This window comes from Aricia agestis, chromosome 16, assembly GCF_905147365.1.
Source record: "Aricia agestis chromosome 16, ilAriAges1.1, whole genome shotgun sequence".
Taxonomy (NCBI): domain Eukaryota; kingdom Metazoa; phylum Arthropoda; class Insecta; order Lepidoptera; family Lycaenidae; genus Aricia; species Aricia agestis.
The window spans coordinates 8,509,017-8,526,319 of record NC_056421.1 but is presented as its reverse complement, the minus strand read 5'-3'; the positions used below and the strand labels follow the sequence as shown (position 1 = coordinate 8,526,319).

Below are 17,303 nucleotides of genomic sequence, written 5' to 3'. Positions count from 1 at the left end.
ACATATAGCGATTAAAATTTTTTCTGAAGTATTCGAGGCACATGCTACCAAAAAGTAAGACTTTACACCAAGTTATTTACCCTGGATCCGAAGGTACCCAACAGAACTTTTCAACCCCTATAGATACATGTTCAGGGATTTTTCCGTTACTTAAACCACTGAAAGCATAAGCTAATATATCAATATGATTAATCATCATCATCACAATTATAATTATACCATTTGTCATCACATTATGACCCAATTAGTACCTTTCGTGATATTTTGCATCGAAGCTGATGTTTTTGATGATAGTTTCGCTGTTTGTGGACCGGTTTTTAAAATTCTTGTGTTGTTGTATATATGTAGTATGTACAGAAATAGATGAGATTTAGACGAATTCTGAAAAAGGGAATATTAAAGAGTAAGAGTTATTCAATACTTTTTAGTTCACATTATTATTGTTTTCACCTTGGAAGTCGGTTTTAATTTTTTGTTAAAAATAATAATAAATCGTTAATTTTAAAGATCATTATTTTTTTAACCCTAACAATTTTGGTTTGGGCCCGTAACACCAAGAGCAAAAAAGGTTGAGTACCACTGGGCTATATAAAGTAGGCACTTTACACACTAAAACGTTAACAATAAAATAAAATATATAGACAACCGAAAATGGAACCTCCTCCTGTCTTTGGAAGTGTTTAATTTGAAATTGTAGCTGCAAAGCATTAATTACCTACAGACTTATAAGATAATGCTATAACTCTTATCCTAAGATTGATTACGATTGTGTGATAAGAAGAAATTGGTTTCGGCAAGAAATGTAGGTATGTTCTTATCCGAAACTCAAAATCTTTATATCAAGTTTCATCAAAATTGGTTTAGCGGTTTAAGTACAGCTTAAAGTTTGAAGAGGTTTTTGCACGGACGTTCGAAAAAATTGTTGTTCATTATATTATTACTATCTATGACAAGGGGTTTATGAATTATATCATTTATACAAGTGTCACAACATTAAGTTATAATTATAATACTTTAGGCGGAAAGAATAACATTTTTTTACTTTTGTATGAGGAAATTCATTAAGCCCGGGCGCTTGCCTAATGCCCATACAAATCACAAAAAAAAAGATCTTTCAGTGGTGCTACTTTCATAGAGAACTCTATTGTATATTTAAGGGACACATACAAACCCCAAAGTATTATTACTCAGGTAGTTTTGTTACACCTTGTATAAAACTAACACGTTCAATTATCGTGTTACAAAATCATGGCATAAGCTTACTTAGGTTATATTCATATTTTAAATAATTATTAATAACCAAACTGTAAGCTATAATCAGTATCAAACCGTGCTACAACATAAATTAATTAGCTCTTACGGTTGTACTTAATCACTTGTATTATTTACGTGTAATAGTAACAGGGACTATAACATGAATATTGACAATTAAATAGTATTACAATAATCAATATACTATGACCTGGCTAGATTATTATACCCATGTTATTAGTGTTATTGGTTCAAGCTGCAAATGTAGGTAAGCTGTTATTTTATGCCCTAATAAATTAAGCAGGCATTAGGTACCTACTTGCTTACGTAATAGCTCTTTAGCAAGCTGTTTACTAAAGAGCTATTACGTAAGCAATTAGTTATTTCTATGCACAATTTACTGTGTTTCGAGCTTTAAGGGTGAAGCCAAACAAGCGTAATTTGTGAGCTGTGAGTCGCAGAATTTCGGCTGGCAGAAATTCTGCTGCATTCAGTTTCATAAAAAAGTCCTGATTCACACGAGCGTATTTTGTGAGTCATGATTTGTATGAAAAGATATTTACGCGGCAGAAATTCTGCGACTCACGACTGACAAATTACGCTTGTTTGGCTTGGCAAAGGTTCGGCTGGTACGCTTTCAGTCACACACTTTGCGCCTGCTATTTTATAGTTTTTTGATCGTCGTTTTTTTATACATCAATTAAATCAAGTCAAAAAACGAAACGCCCTAGATATATTCTTTGTCTTTAATTCAGTGCAAAAATTATCTGAAAATTCCAAATAATTTGGACATAGTATGGAAAATTCGTTAAAAGAAGAGGTAACTTTGGGATTTTTTTCTATCGAGTGAAGTTCATGATATTGTGTAATGGAATATAAAGTCCACTGTGTTAGATCCTTAACTAACACATATATTTTTTTCAGAATTTAAATTATTATATTTTTGTGTCTACTGTCACTTTTAAATCTTGAAAATCGTCCGTTTCTGGGAATACAGGCCCTTATAGCTCGAAACACAGTAAATTGTGCATAACAAGTAAACACCCTAAAACATTATGACGTAAAAATTTATGAAGGCCGCAACTCCGTTGCGCCAAAAATCGTTTCTCGCGCGTGAACCGTACATTTTCCGGGACAAAAAGTATCCTATGTCCATTCTCGGGGCTCAAAGTATTTCTATACCAAATTTGAGTAAAATCGGTTCAGTGGTTTGGGCGTAAAGAAGTAACAAACAGACAGACACACTTTCACATTTATAATATTAAGTATATGGATGTCGGACTGAGAGTTCTGTTTGTGTATTAATTTGTTAACATGACAATTAATTTGGGAGCATACCTAATATGATGTTTTTTTCTGTTGTACTTAGATAATTTTAATGGAATTAACTATCCAGCTGCTTAAAGATTAAAAGTTTCAAGCTGCACTTTTACTCGACTACGGCAATGCCAAATGGGTATTAAATTTTTTATCATATTTTATGTACTATGTTTGTTCCACGTTAGAACGAAAACATCAAACCAATTTTAATAATTTATTATAATATCGTATAGTAAGACCCCGATTAATTTAGATTTTGTCTATAATCTTGTCGCAGTACTAGTTGCTGAATTCCTCCGAAACTGTGATGAAATTTTGTGTGCTTATCTGGTAGGTCCGAGAATCAGCCAATATGTATCTATCTTACCCGTATTTGTCAAAACAATGTCTGCCGAGTCAGTTCGTAGACTCGTATCGAAATATGGCACTCCAGCGTTCCCAGGTCGAAAGTGGCACAGACCTTTACATTAAAAGATTGTAAGTCAAATGTTTGTACTAGTTCTGTGACCCCGCTACGCTTCATCGGAATAAATAGCATCCAAATATTCTCATTGCTATTTGTGAAACTGTGCTATGAAATTTGTGCTTTCGGAATGTTATGTGAGACACAGATGAAATGAAGCTACACTTAGTACTTACTTACTTATTTAAACCAATTTTTAACTCCCGTGCGATACCTTAGAGCAGGGGTTCCCAAACTTATTTTGTCTACCACTCACTTAGAGAACAAATTATGTTTTAGCGCCCCCCTTGTTTCAATTTAAAATGCATCCAGATGAAATAAATCACCCACCAAGCCTCTACACAACGCCCCCATTTTTTTCTGGCACCACACCGCCCCCCTTTAGACCTTCAGCGCACACGTCCACAAGGGGGCTTTTCCCACTTTGGTCTTTGGGAAAGACTGCCTTAGAGCAAAGTAATGTTACTACAAAAAGAATGATGCACACACTAATATTTTAAATGCGAAAGTGTATCTTGTTGGCAACCTTCAGGTTGACAGCTGTCAGCTGACGGAACTGTCATCGAGACGGATGACAACTGACAGGATCTGGAGCTATTTAACGGCTGTTGAAGACGCCAGGGGCCTCTTTCTCCGCTTGAATTCGGGATAGGAACCTAATTACTTTGTTTATCGCATTGTGACCGTTATTTTTGTAAAAGTGTGTAATATAAGTTTGATTGTTCGTCTCTCTATTTTATTTGAGGCCTCTAGTATTTTAAATTAACTTTAGAATACAGTATTTTTCTTAACAATCTGTCTGTTACCTCTGCACGTCCAAACCGCTGAACCGATTTTGCTGGGAATGGAGATACTTCGGGTCCCGGGAAAGGACATAGCATACTTTTTTATTCCGGAAAAATGGTTCCCGCGCGATAAACGACTTTTGGCGCAACGGAGTTGCGGGCGTCATCTTGTTTTTAATATCATGCCCCCCCCCTCCCTGGATCATGTTGACGTTCGTACTAAGTATCTTATCTAAGTAGTAAATTTATCTATAAAAATTAAAAATTAGTAAAACTAATTTTTGCCTGTTGTTTGCAATACAATATTTTTGCAACTAAAATTATTAATTTTTTAATCTTTATAAACACCTAGCTTATAAAAAATCTGATTTGCCCCCCCTGGCCCAGAACCTGGGTACGCCCATGGCTATCATATAAGACTGAGTAACCCCGTCTAAAACAAAGTTTGACCTAAACATCTGTCCCAGAACTCCCAGACTTATTAATCGTCGCAATTATAAACGTAACAAATAATCAGATTTTGGAACGGTGTAATTACTATCAGGTGTAAAGCGCCCGTTGTGTCGCCAGGCGTGGTGTAACGGTGCCGCGGTATCGTCACGCTCCGTACGTGTCACACTAAACAAGTAAACACCCTTCAGACTTTTGACTATCCCAACAATATGTGCGATGTTCTTTTTAGGGTTCCGTACCCAAAGGGTAAAAACGGGACCCTGTTACCTTAGTAATAGGGTCCCGTTTTTACCCTTTGGGTACTTTGATGTCTGTCTGTCCGTCTGTCTGTCCATCTGTCTGTCCGTCTGTCCGTCCGTCTGTCCGTCCGTCTGTCTGTCTCCAGGCTGTATCTCAAGAACCGATAGCGGCTCTTGAGATACAGCCTGGAGAAAAGTAAACTTATAAATTCACTAAAAATTCTTCCGCGTCTACACTATAACAGGTTAATATATAATAATTATTTAATAATACACATATTGCGTAATTATTAGCCTTGTCGGTAACAGAGGAAGACAATGAGGCCGCGAGAGATGCGAGGAAGAGTGCAGGGTCACTCACGAAATACTTATGTAGTATTCAAATTATTACAATTGTAATAGTGTTTAACGACGACCTTTGTCGCTCAGTTGGTGGGCTGTTGGTAGCTCAAGCCGGGGGTCGCAGGTTCGAATCCCGCCGACGGAACAAAAAGTTTTCGAAGTTCCTGGGTCATGGATGTGTATTAAATTTGTGTACATATATCATATAATAAACATCTCAAATATATGTGTAGTATAAAAGTATTAAATATACTTTTTTCCGTTGTGTGGTACCTGTAACACAAGTCCTTCAGGTACTTAATTAGCACGGGGCCAGGCTGATGTGGTATGAAGCGTCCATAGATATTATATTAATACTAGCTGTCCCGGCAAACATTTCTTTGCCACATAAGGTATTTCGCACATATTATTTTATTGAAGTGACTAAATAAGTATACCACCATGGCAACGTCCATCGCTATCCCGTCGCACAAAAAATGGTCGCCGTCAGTCTCGAGTTGTAATAATTTACTATTATTTATTCAACAAATACACTTATCAATATAAAAAGTACCCAGTAGCCGATTCTCAGACCCACTGAATATGCATATAAAATTTGGTTAAAATCAGTAAAGCCGCTTCGGAGGAGTACGCGGACTAATATTGTGACACGAGAATTTTATATATAAGATTAATAAGTAATAGCCTAGCAACAATAATTTACGCTTTACAAGATGACGCCCATAACATCGTTATTCGTTATGTTGAAATTTGTTTATTGTGGGAAAGCCGTATTTTTTTCAACAAAAGCTATCTCGCATTTCAAAGTATTTTCATACCAAATCATATCTATTATAATAAATTGGTTCATCATTTAAGCCTGAAGACTTTAAAGACAGACATACTTTCATATTTAAATTAGTAATAATAGCCTAGCAATAAAAGTTTAGAGATGTCATTAAGACGTGATAACTTAGTGCTACGAAGTTTGCGTAGCCTTTAAAAGAGTTAAACGCGCGCGATGCTATATTAATGAAGTCATTATGCTAAGTACCCACATATAATTTATAATATCTAATTAACTTAGATAATATTAGTCAAGAAATTGATATTTTACGTCTTAATTATTATACTTATGCTAAGTACTCATATACGGTTTTGCTCGATAGTTTTACTCCGAATCGAAGAAAATGACATATTTGACATATTTATTTCCATCGAGCCGGCTCGAAGCGAGCCTTCGAGCTGTCAGTTTTGCGGGGTGGTTATTGCTCGATTTGGAGTAAAACTATCGAGCAAAACCGTATATGAATACTTAGCATAAGTATAATAATTAAGACGTAAAATATCAATTTCTTGACTAATATTATCTAAGTTAATTAGATATTATAATTATTATTAATATATAATATTACAATTAAGTGAATGTCATTAGTTCTCAGTATTCATGTGCAGTATGACTGTAGTTACAAAAAGTGCTAGCACCTTATCAATACGAACACATTTTGACGTGTTTCTTTTTCTATGGAATTGATAGCCAGTAATTACTTTAAACGACACACTAACTTACGTGGACGGCTAGAAACTTTTTTCCTATAGAGATTAAAACACGGGCAACAGGCCCACCACACATCCCCACCACTGCAACTCCTGTGTCGCCAGGATCAACAGTGGTAACCAACCACGAAAACCCTTTGATATGATCTCAGGGATGCCCGAGGGACAAGCTAAATCTGTCTTGGGACCCGCAACGAAATTATTAGAAGAAATGTAGGAGGAGTAGGAGATATCCAATTTCCCTCCCCAAGCAAAGCGGGAGACAGCCAAATTGTAATAACATTGATGTCCGAACAAGGGGGGAAGCACCACAGGAAAAAATTAAATTATACTTAATACAATATGCCTACTTCATAAAAATGACATTAATATTTTACAGTGGCAAACTCGTGTTCGATTCCTATAGAGATTTATGAAATATCAAACCTAACAAAAACTCGCAATGTCCACCGCCAAAACCCTCTTTCGTAGTCGGTTAAAACAAAGCCGTTCTCCCAGCATCAGGCAGCTGCATAACGGGGCGTCGCGCACGCAGCTCTGATTGAATCGAAATTAACCCGTCACGAGCCGCTCATTGATTCCCCCTCAGTCGCTCACCGTGAGTTTCCGAGTCTTGGTTGGGCTATTTCCAAAAAATTGAAGATGAACCGGGTAACTAACATTTTGCGACATGAGAGCAATTTTACTATTTTTTCCGTTATAATGTAAACAAATTTTGTAACTTATCTACTTCATCATCTGCCCATCTGTCTATACATAGAATCCACATTTTTTTTATTTCAAATAATTTTCCTGGTCTTAAAGCCTCCATTTATGCAAAACACGTCTTCAATAATTGTTTCCGAGTTTTAGTTGGGCTATTTCTAAATAATTAAGAGTAGATTCTACTAATCTTATTAGAGAAAATCTTGTAGGCTAGCCGCTAGGCTATCTAGGCTGTAAAATTTTTCATGAGTTTCTTATATTATTATCCCTGCATTTTAAATTCAAGCAACGATTTATTTTCCAAATTCTAACAAAAATACTTCTTAAAACCTAAATTTTCTCGTGGATCGGGTAATGGATTATAACAGTAGTTAAGAACCCACTGTATTATCTTTCTCAATCTACTAAAGTAGCATTAGAATAAACTAATAAATCAAATCATCGTTCCGAATGCTCACGGAATTGATTTCAATGTGAATGAAATAATTAAATATTCGACAAGGACACGCAGGCTGCGGTCGACTGGCGGAAAATCGGTCACCGACTCACCGCCATGAGAACCGACATCGTTCCAACATGTCGCACAGAGAAGTTTCTTGTGGTTACGAAAAGAAAAAGGTACTAGCTTTAATTTTCTTTCAAGTAACAGGAAGATAAATGAGGATGTTAGCGAGTAATAGAATTTCATTAAACAAATTTCCAAAAATGGTGATGTTGAGATGCAAAATAAGTTGGCCCATATACAGTGTGTAACAAAAACTAGTGATAATACTTTAGGGTGTGTACATGTTACTTGTAGAGATTTCACTGTGAAAGTAGCAGCTCTGAAAGACGAACATTTTTTTTCACTTTTGTACGGGCAAGGGCCCGAGCGTCACGAGTTTCCCCATACAAAAGTGAAAAAAAATTTTGGTCTTTCAGCGCTGCTACTTTCACAGTGAACTCTCTACCAGGAACACGTACACACCCTAAAGTATTATCACTTGTTTTTGTTACACCCTGTAGATATGAATTACGTGATGTTATATCACGTAAACTGAAATGCTGGTATGGATCATTTCGAACCGTTCCAAATGATCCATAATGTAGGCTTATACCTAAAATGCGAGAAAGATTTGTCATTATTTTTCGATGTCCTCATAATGTAAGAAATTCTTTGTAAATGTACCATCGAGGAAATAGATTCCTACGCAGTTGACAGACCAGCGTCATTTGGTCGGATCATGCCAATTCAATGTTTAAGTGTGATCTGTCGGCCGGGTTCGACGTAATGCGACCAAACTACGTAGGTCCCCCATCTGCCTAGGAATCAACTTCTCTGATAGTATATCAATTATTATTGGCAGACAACTAGCACAAGAAAGTTTAGTGCAGGGGCTGCTCAATAAATAAATTATCATCTATGTAATAATATTCTCATAAAATTTGTACTTGTATATATCGGGGACAATAAACGATTTTTTAATTTTTGTTTTACATATTCTTTGTCAGAAATGTAACCTACTTCACATATTCAAAGGAGCATAAAACAGTAGGCGATATTTATACAATCTCGTCAGAATCTCGCAAAAAAGTGGTTTCGGTGTTTGACCCCAAGACAAATACATAATAAAACGTACGTGATCTAGATCCCCTTACGCAGACTTCCTTTAACGCGTAACAGTTGTGGGAAATGAGGACTACACCTTGACCTCGCATGACCTCTTGTACTAGTAGCAGTACTAACTAACTAGTAGACAGACACTTGTACTATCAGAGAAGTTGATTCCTGGGTGGATGGCGGACCTAAGTAATTTATGGTCGCGTTAAGTCAAACCCATCCAACCGATCACAGCTAACATTGAATTGACATGAGTTGACCACATGACGTAGGTCCGTCAACTGCCTAGGATTCAATTTCCTCGATGGTACCTACGTGTACTGTTAATTTTGTTAACCTGTAATGCCTGCAACCATGCTGCTAGTAGGTATTCCTAATTTATAAATGTTAAAGTGCAGTGCCGAATTTATATTTTTATGAGTGTAGGCCACTTTATTTCCGCCGCCCCATGTACGTAATATGTAGGGCCTCCTTGGACGCTAGGACCCTAGGACGCTCTTAGGTTTATATGATAGTTTATAACCAAAAATAAAAGAAGTTGTGGACAACATCTAGTAGTCCATACTCCATTATATCCCTATCTATATCTTATTGTATCGAAAGTAGAGTCAACAGATGGGAATTAGGATTTACATTAGTTATTCCCTCTATAGACATACTAATTACCGCATTCGGAGACATATTTTAACGGTTTTTAAATTTTTTGATAATTTATATTTGACATAAACTCCATACTTCATGAAATTAAAGTTAAGTTATTATGAAATGTTTTTAAATGTGGTCTTAAGTTGTTATTCTCACCAAGTTTTTTTAAATCAATGACCTTTACTCACAGGTCTTTGATCGTAAATTAAACACATTCTATGATTCAATAACGCCAATTGAAAATCGATTTTACTACTCAATTTGTGGTAATCGATATTGATTCCTGACTCCCTGGCATTACCCTGCCCTCTTATTACCCTAGCCTGTCATTACCCTGCCGTGTCATCTGACCCGACATCACTATAATTTTACCAGGAAATTGAACCTAATACCTTGGACATAAAGGTCAGTAAATAACTCAATTTTTGCACAATACAGCGTGTCACGAGTTTATTATATTTATTCCCATTTATCACGATTTACATTCGAAATATTTTTTTCTTTTTTTTGTCTGTTCCGTTAGACGGAATATGGCACACCGCTTTGTTTTAGTTCTACGAATGTTAATGGTTTCGTTGGCATGATTGATCACTATTACTCACAGTCGTTTCATGGTTGCGAGTAACTGAATTTCAATTACGCTATAGACTATAGTCTATTGGCGTTAAGACGAGTTATCAGCAAAATGTAAAATACCAATGATGCGTCGCTGCGAATTCGTAATAATATTTTATTGTTAACGCCTCCGTGGTCTAGTGGTATAGAGCACGGCTCTTGACTCGGAGGTCGTGGGTTCGATTCCCGCGTTGGAAACATGTTATTTCTACGTTTGGTTAGGACAATGTAGGCTGATCACCTGATTGTATGACAAGTAAGATGATCCATACGTCGGATGGGCATGTAAAAAGTCGGTCCTGCGTGATCAGTCGTGTCGGTCGTCCGTCCCACTGGGTTATGAGAGTAAAGGAATAGAGAGTGCTCTTGTGTACTGCGCACACTCTTGGGCACTATAAAATTACTCCTGCGTAGCTGGCCTGGTTTCAATGACACCGGCCACCGTCACCGAAACCGGTGTGGGAGCTATTATTTTTATTTGTTGTTGATCAATATTAAGTTAAGAATTCGTTGGAATATGTATATCAAAATTAAACTTTTTGCTTTTGTTACAGATCAGTATTCATATGCAGTTTGTGCATCCTAAGTATATCCTGTGTAAGTACACGATTTTTTTTCTTACCCTTAGGTTAAGTTTAGGTTGTCTGGCAGAAACTGCTCTAAGCAGTAAGACCGCCTGTTTGTACATAGTTTTCCTACATTGTGTTTCTAAGTTTTAGTGTTAAGTTGTACAAATAAAGAATTTTCTATCTATGATAGATAGATAGAAAATTCTTTATTTGTACAACTTATTATGAGAGGTATAGTCCCACTAAACTGAAAGTTCTAGTAGATTGTTGAAGGAAATTTTAAGGGTGGGTTGCATCAGAGGCGTTGTTATAGTTCAGCTTAAGGTTATCGTCAAATATGGCGTCTATAAGGCTGCGTTTCCACCAGAGCTGAGCGGAGTTGTGTTGCGACTTGCGAGGAATGTGTTTTTAAGAACCAATAGCATCGCCGCGCTGAGCGATGTCGCAACACAGCTCCGCTCAGCTCTGGTGGAAAGGCAGCCTTATTGTCTTTTACTAGAAATTTGACAGTTCATTTGATATATTGTTATAGTCAAAGTAAGTTGGTGAAACCCGCCCTAAGGATTTTCTTTTTAATTAGTTAGAAGAGGAAAAGAGCAGAGAGAGAGAGAGAAAACAATAAACACCAATTTAATTACCAAGGATAAAAATTTCAAGCATTACTGAATCCAATACTAACAAATCATTTTATCTACAGAAATCCAACTTACACAGTCTACAGGAGACGTCGGCGGAGGCCGAGCTGTCCACAGAGATCATCGGAGCCCTGTCCTCGGAGCACGAGGGCTCTGGGGAGGATATACCGGGCCCTAGTTTAATATTAAAGGTAATTAGTAGTAATTCTTTTACTTTTAACAAGTACTAATACTTTTAGTTTAGGGCTTCCATACATAACTGCGAATTTGCATCGCATCGTAAATATCTGCGACAAAATTCATAATAATTATTATTTTTTAACAAAAAATTAAAACCGACTTCCAAGGTAAAAACAAAAGTAATATTCTTAAAAATAATCTAAAAAGAATCAAATAATTACTATTCCTTATTACAGTGCCGTCTTCAGACTTCGCCTAAACCTTAAACTATTTTTGTACTCAATCTTCATGCTTTTGAAGTCGCTACCAGCCCGGAAAAGTTCTGAGATCCTTGACATAGAACTTACGCTAAGGTAAGCTGGTACCGACTTCAAAAGTATGAAGATTGAGTACAGAAATAGTTGAGGTTTAGGCGAAGTCTGAAGACGGCACTGTAATAAGGAATAGTAATTATTTGATTCTTTTTAGATTATTTTTAAGAATATTACTTTTGTTTTTACCTTGGAAGTCGGTTTTAATTTTTTGTTAAAAATAATAATTTTACCCTTTTTAGTTACCTATGAGACCACAAGGCTATATTATAGCTTGTTGTTTTAGAGGTGTACATATTATTACTAGCGGTCATAGTTATATCAATAAGGGTTACGGCTGCAAAAAGCCTACCCAGGAAAGACTCGGTCAGCAAAATGATTCCCAGATCAATTCACAGACTCCAACACTGACATCGACGACGCGGACGCAGTCATTATCCATATAATATCAAGGGGTGCATGATAGTGCACACTGCACAGATTGTCTTTCTCCCGCACGCGCACCGCCGCTTGGTGACGCTCACTATCGTTATATTGTAATTTCGCCATAATTTCAAAACTAAACGTCCAATTTTAATCATTCAAAGACCAAATGTTATCTACATAAGCTGTACTCAGTGATAAAATAATTTATTTTCATAAGGATTAATAGAATAAGTAAAATAAACGCGTTTAAATGTAGTCCAAAAAAATTCAAGATTTTAAATAGAAAAATGGTTATTGTGCCTCACTCGACATAGATAAGTATAGTGTGTTGCGGACTTTTTTGTAGATATTTATAAGACCTACAACTACTTGCAACATTTTATGGTTCTATCTTTTATAGTTTCGGCAGCGTACGCAAAATAAGTAACTTTTCTGGTTGATTTTACACCTGGCGTCCGAAAAACCCAAATATCTTACGAAACCCATTTTTTTCCAAAATAAAATTTAGCCAATGTTCAGCAGAAATAAATTAGGATTCATTGGCTTTTGCTTGGAGTAGTTTAAATAAAGCCAAAATCCTCGAACTTGTATCTATAAGGATTCAAAAGTTCTGTTGGGTACCTTCGGAACCAGATCCTGGTGCAAAATCTTACTTTTTGGTAGTATATGCCTGAAACACTTCAGAAAAAATCGAAATCACTATATGTTTGCATATAAATTTTGAGGAGTTCCCTCGATTACTCATGGATCCCATCATCAGGTCACCACTTTTATGAACATGGTACCAAATTAGAGTCAAACCCTATACAACATAAAAAGAATTTTGTAAATCGGACCACAAACGGCTGAGTAATCGTTGAACATACATAAAAAAAAATACATACACCCGAACGTATTACCTCCTCCTTTTTGGAAGTCGGTCAAAAATGACATTGCGATGCAATGCGATGCGAATTCGCAGCTAACGGGACGATTTTGTATATAAACCATTATGGTATCCAACTGCTGTTATTTTGTATTGCGTAATAATTACTGAGAGTTCGTTTCTTTCTTATGAATGAATAGTTTTATAAAAATCTGTGTACGACCCACAATAATTGGGAAGTTTAATATTGGAATCTATAGAAATATTAGTTGACCCGGCAAACGTTGTTTTGCTATATAAATTATTTCTAGTATCAATATAAAAACTAGATAAAAACCTATTCTCAGGGCCAACGAATGTACATACAAAATTTAATTATAATCGGTTGAGCCGTTTTGAAGGCGAAGGTGCACAAACACTGTGACACGAGAATATTTTTGTGGTGTATTTCTATGCTTATCAAAATTAACAGTAGGTATGAATAGTCAGCATTACATCCATATCTTTAAACTATTGTTTTTCTTTCAGAATAATACAAAAGAAGCTCTGAAATCAGATGGTAGCGAACAAGATCCGGTGAGTTATGACAAGATAATATTATTATTAATTATTATTTGTTAATGGCTGATTAATAGCCATTGATTAACATATTATTATACGTCTTAGGTTTGAACCTAAGACGTATATTTATTCATATTCATTAACTAGATGTCCCGCGCGGCGTCGCCCGCGTAAATTAGGAATTTTATAGAAACCGTACATTTTCCCATAAAAAATATTTTCCCCGTTTTTCCCACATTTTCCTGAGTTTCTTCGGTCGTATTAGTCTTAGCGTGATAATATAATATAGCCTATAGCCTTACTCGATAAATGATCTATCTAACACTGCAGAGATAAGTTTTTAAATCGGACCTGTAGTTCCTGAGATTGACGCGTTCAAGCAAACATACTCTTCAGGTTTATAATATTAGGTAGGTATAGATTTTTTTAAACTATCGCTTGACAAACTCGAGTCTCGATCTAAAAGACTATGAAATGGTATAATATGATAGTGATGATGATGATGATGATGATGAATGTAATTTGCATAGTAGCATATGCTTTCTGTTCTTAAAACAACGCCGAAACTCCCAAACTTGTATCTGTAAAGAATCAGGAGTTCTCTCAGCACCTTCCGAACCACGGTATACCAGGTATATCTCGGTGCAAAATCTTACTTGTTGGTAGCATATGTTTAGAATACTTCTCACGAAACCAAAGTCACCACATGTTTCCCTATAAGTTTTGAGGAGTTCCCTCGATTACTTATGGATCCTTCATCAGATCACCACTTTTGTGAATATAATACCAAATTGGGATGATACCCTATATACCAAAAGAAAAATTTTGAAAATCGGTTAACAAACGGCGGAGTAATCGTTGAATATAAGAAAACGAACATAACACCTCCCCCATTTTGAAAGTCGGTTAAAATTGTAGCCTATGTGTTATTCTGATGTATAAGCTATATTTCATTAAAATCCGTTCAGTAGTTTTTGCGTGAAAGAGTAACAAACATCCATACATCCATACATCCACACATCCATACATCCATACATCCATATCCAAACAAATTTTCGCCTTTATAATATTAGTAGGATTACATATTTATTTCTTGAGAAATAAATATGTAATTAATGATTTTGCTTAATCAAAATACAACTAGGTACATGTCTGATTTCTGGAAACTCTATGTGCGCAAACACAATCCCATATTAACTACAGACTTTGAGTAGCAATGTAGATTGTAGAATCATATTGTCTAGAATCTAGATGCTTTCTTATAAACTATTAGGTCTACGAATAATAAAAACTAAGGAAACGTAACTCCCATACGTTTTTGGTACCTTTCGAGCTGTCATGTAACGTCAGCCTAATACCGCTCAAGGTCACCTAAATATTGCAAATGTATGAAAATGTGTACCTAAGGTGTACCTAGGTACACATTTTCATATATTTTTTGACAAGTATTGTAGAACATGTTTTTTGACGGAGTTACTTTTCCTTAGTTTTTATTATTCGCAGTATTAGGTCTTCGTCACTTTGTCTATTGGCACATTAATGTTATTAAGTCAAAATTAGTTAGAAAATGTAAAAATTGAAACAATGTCAGCGGGTCAGAGCAATTGTCGTGAAATTATGACCACTTGGTGCCCCGTGCTGCGGCGAGATACGAATTATCTGCATTTTTCACTTCTAATGCTTCAGTAAGTGACTTAATTCGATAATAACATACCTTTGTGAAGTAAAAAATGGAATCCATTATGGTTTCTGGATATAATTGAGTGTTAGTGTGAAAAGGTTGGTTAAAATATTTCAAAACCTAGTAACTAAAATTGTGAAGATGGTACTAATTACATGCTTTTAGTGAATGTTTTTAGTTTAATAAGAATTTTTGGGGGTTTTCCAAATTCTCAATTATCGTTGGTTTTTGTAATATGTCTCAGGAAAATAAAAGAAACATCTGTGTACCTAATTTTATGTCGTCACAATGTCGTCCATCATGTTTATTTAATTAACCAACTCCATGGCCCGTTTCAATCCGAGTACTAGTAGTAGGTACTAGGTCCTACTATACCTATAGGTCTACCAGAATCTGATGGCAAAAAGTGAGAAACTAAATTGATTCTAGCAATACCGGGGTAGTTGGAATAAAACATTTCGATTCTTTTTTTTTTCCTAATAGCGGCTGATTCTGTGTGTGAAAACATGCAAATATATAAATTTATCCCATGATCAAGTATATTTTTTGAATCTGCCGTCAAAATTTGCCATCAGATTCTGGTAGAACTCATTCGTTTCATTAACACATTTCTAGAAAAAACTAGTGAAATACTATCTTCAATTGAAGGGTTTTTTACAAAAACTACATAACTAGCATTTTTTGTGATTTCGAGATTTTGACAACACTGGATTCCTTAAAAAAAATGGAATAACACAGTGTATGTCGTTTTTAAAAAAACAACCAATCTTACAAGTCATAGCCTTTTAAAAAACGACTACTTTTGCAAGAACTACAAATCTTTTTTAGATTTTCACAAAAACAATTTATGTGAACGCATTTTAGCAGTTTTTGTAAAAAAAGAACGTCACTGATAGCTGTCAAACGAATGTCGTTCTATGATAAGAAAAAAATTTTAGAGCCATTTTTCCTGAAGCAAAGTAAACCTGCCATGAGAATAAAAGAAGTACGAATGTTAAAAATTAAAAAAGAAAGTCCTTTTGTATTTGTTAAATACAACTTTACTGGTGAATGGACAAAAATCCATATCCGTACAAAACGTGCGCTTCCTAATGATGCTATCCTTGAACCATTATACAAAAATAAAATACCACTCAACCCAAACAAGGCTGCTGATTTAAAAAGATTAAAAACATTTCTTAGTGATTCTTCGAAATTGGATTTCTATAATCAAATTTTAGCAGGAAGTGAAGCTGAAGAAACTCCAAGCTCCAGTTATGTTGAAATTGAAAATGAAGACAATAGTAGTGGAGAAGAATAAAGTCTTTGTAATGTTGTTTGCATTAAAGAAATAAAAGTATTGCTTTTTCCCCTAATTTGTTTTATTTCAAGTGTTAGCTAGTATTTGTGCCTAGCATATAGCATCAAATTTAGTTTTTCATTATAAACATACACACATGTGAAAATACAAAACTTTCCCCTTTGTATGTAGAACTTTTAGCAAAAACAGGTTAACTATTTTGTTTTGTTACAAAAACAACTAAACTGTTCATTATTTACAAAAACAACATATGTACAACCCATAAATTTTCATTTTTTTTAAAACTGGCTAAAGTTATATGTACAATTATTATAACATATGTTTAAATATCTCTGTGGTGGCAATATATCAGAATATGGTATTTCAGAAAACATTATTTTGCATCAGCATAAGTTTTTTATATTTCCTGAAAAATAATGAAAGTAAAAGTTATGTAATTTTTGTAAAAATCCCTTCAATTATACACGAACTAAATTATGATACATCATACAAGCCCTCAGAAAAACATGCAAAACCAACCGCGAACAAAAGAAGAGATCCACATAGTCCAATGTCGCGTTTCCCAATCCATAGACCAACGAAAGGCCGGCTCTTGCAACACGTACAATGAAGGGCTTTCCATCAGATTGGCTATCGGCCATCTTGTAATTGCCCCTAATTAATATGAGTTTCGTGTGAAATCGCAAATTATGATCATTTAGATTTCAGATTATGGAAGTGTTATAGAAGGCTGAAGCGAAATATAGAACACTATACTGTGGACCAATACGAAGAGAGCTAACTTCGTGTACATATTCTGTTTACTAAAACGTTGCCCTGAA

At 35.4% G+C, this 17,303-nt stretch overlaps 1 protein-coding gene across 1 annotated transcript in view; it reads left to right on the top strand.

The window, feature by feature from the left end:
- The first annotated feature begins 2,992 nt into the window (after positions 1 to 2,992).
- The window catches only part of LOC121735039, a 28,982-nt gene continuing 14,671 nt past the window's right edge, over positions 2,993 to 17,303 (top strand). The window contains exons 1-4 of the mRNA XM_042125706.1: positions 2,993 to 3,048; positions 10,509 to 10,551; positions 11,221 to 11,349; positions 13,469 to 13,516. Of these exons, the coding sequence (XP_041981640.1) occupies positions 2,993 to 3,048; positions 10,509 to 10,551; positions 11,221 to 11,349; positions 13,469 to 13,516 (276 nt within the window). The remainder of the gene's footprint in view (positions 3,049 to 10,508; positions 10,552 to 11,220; positions 11,350 to 13,468; positions 13,517 to 17,303) is intronic.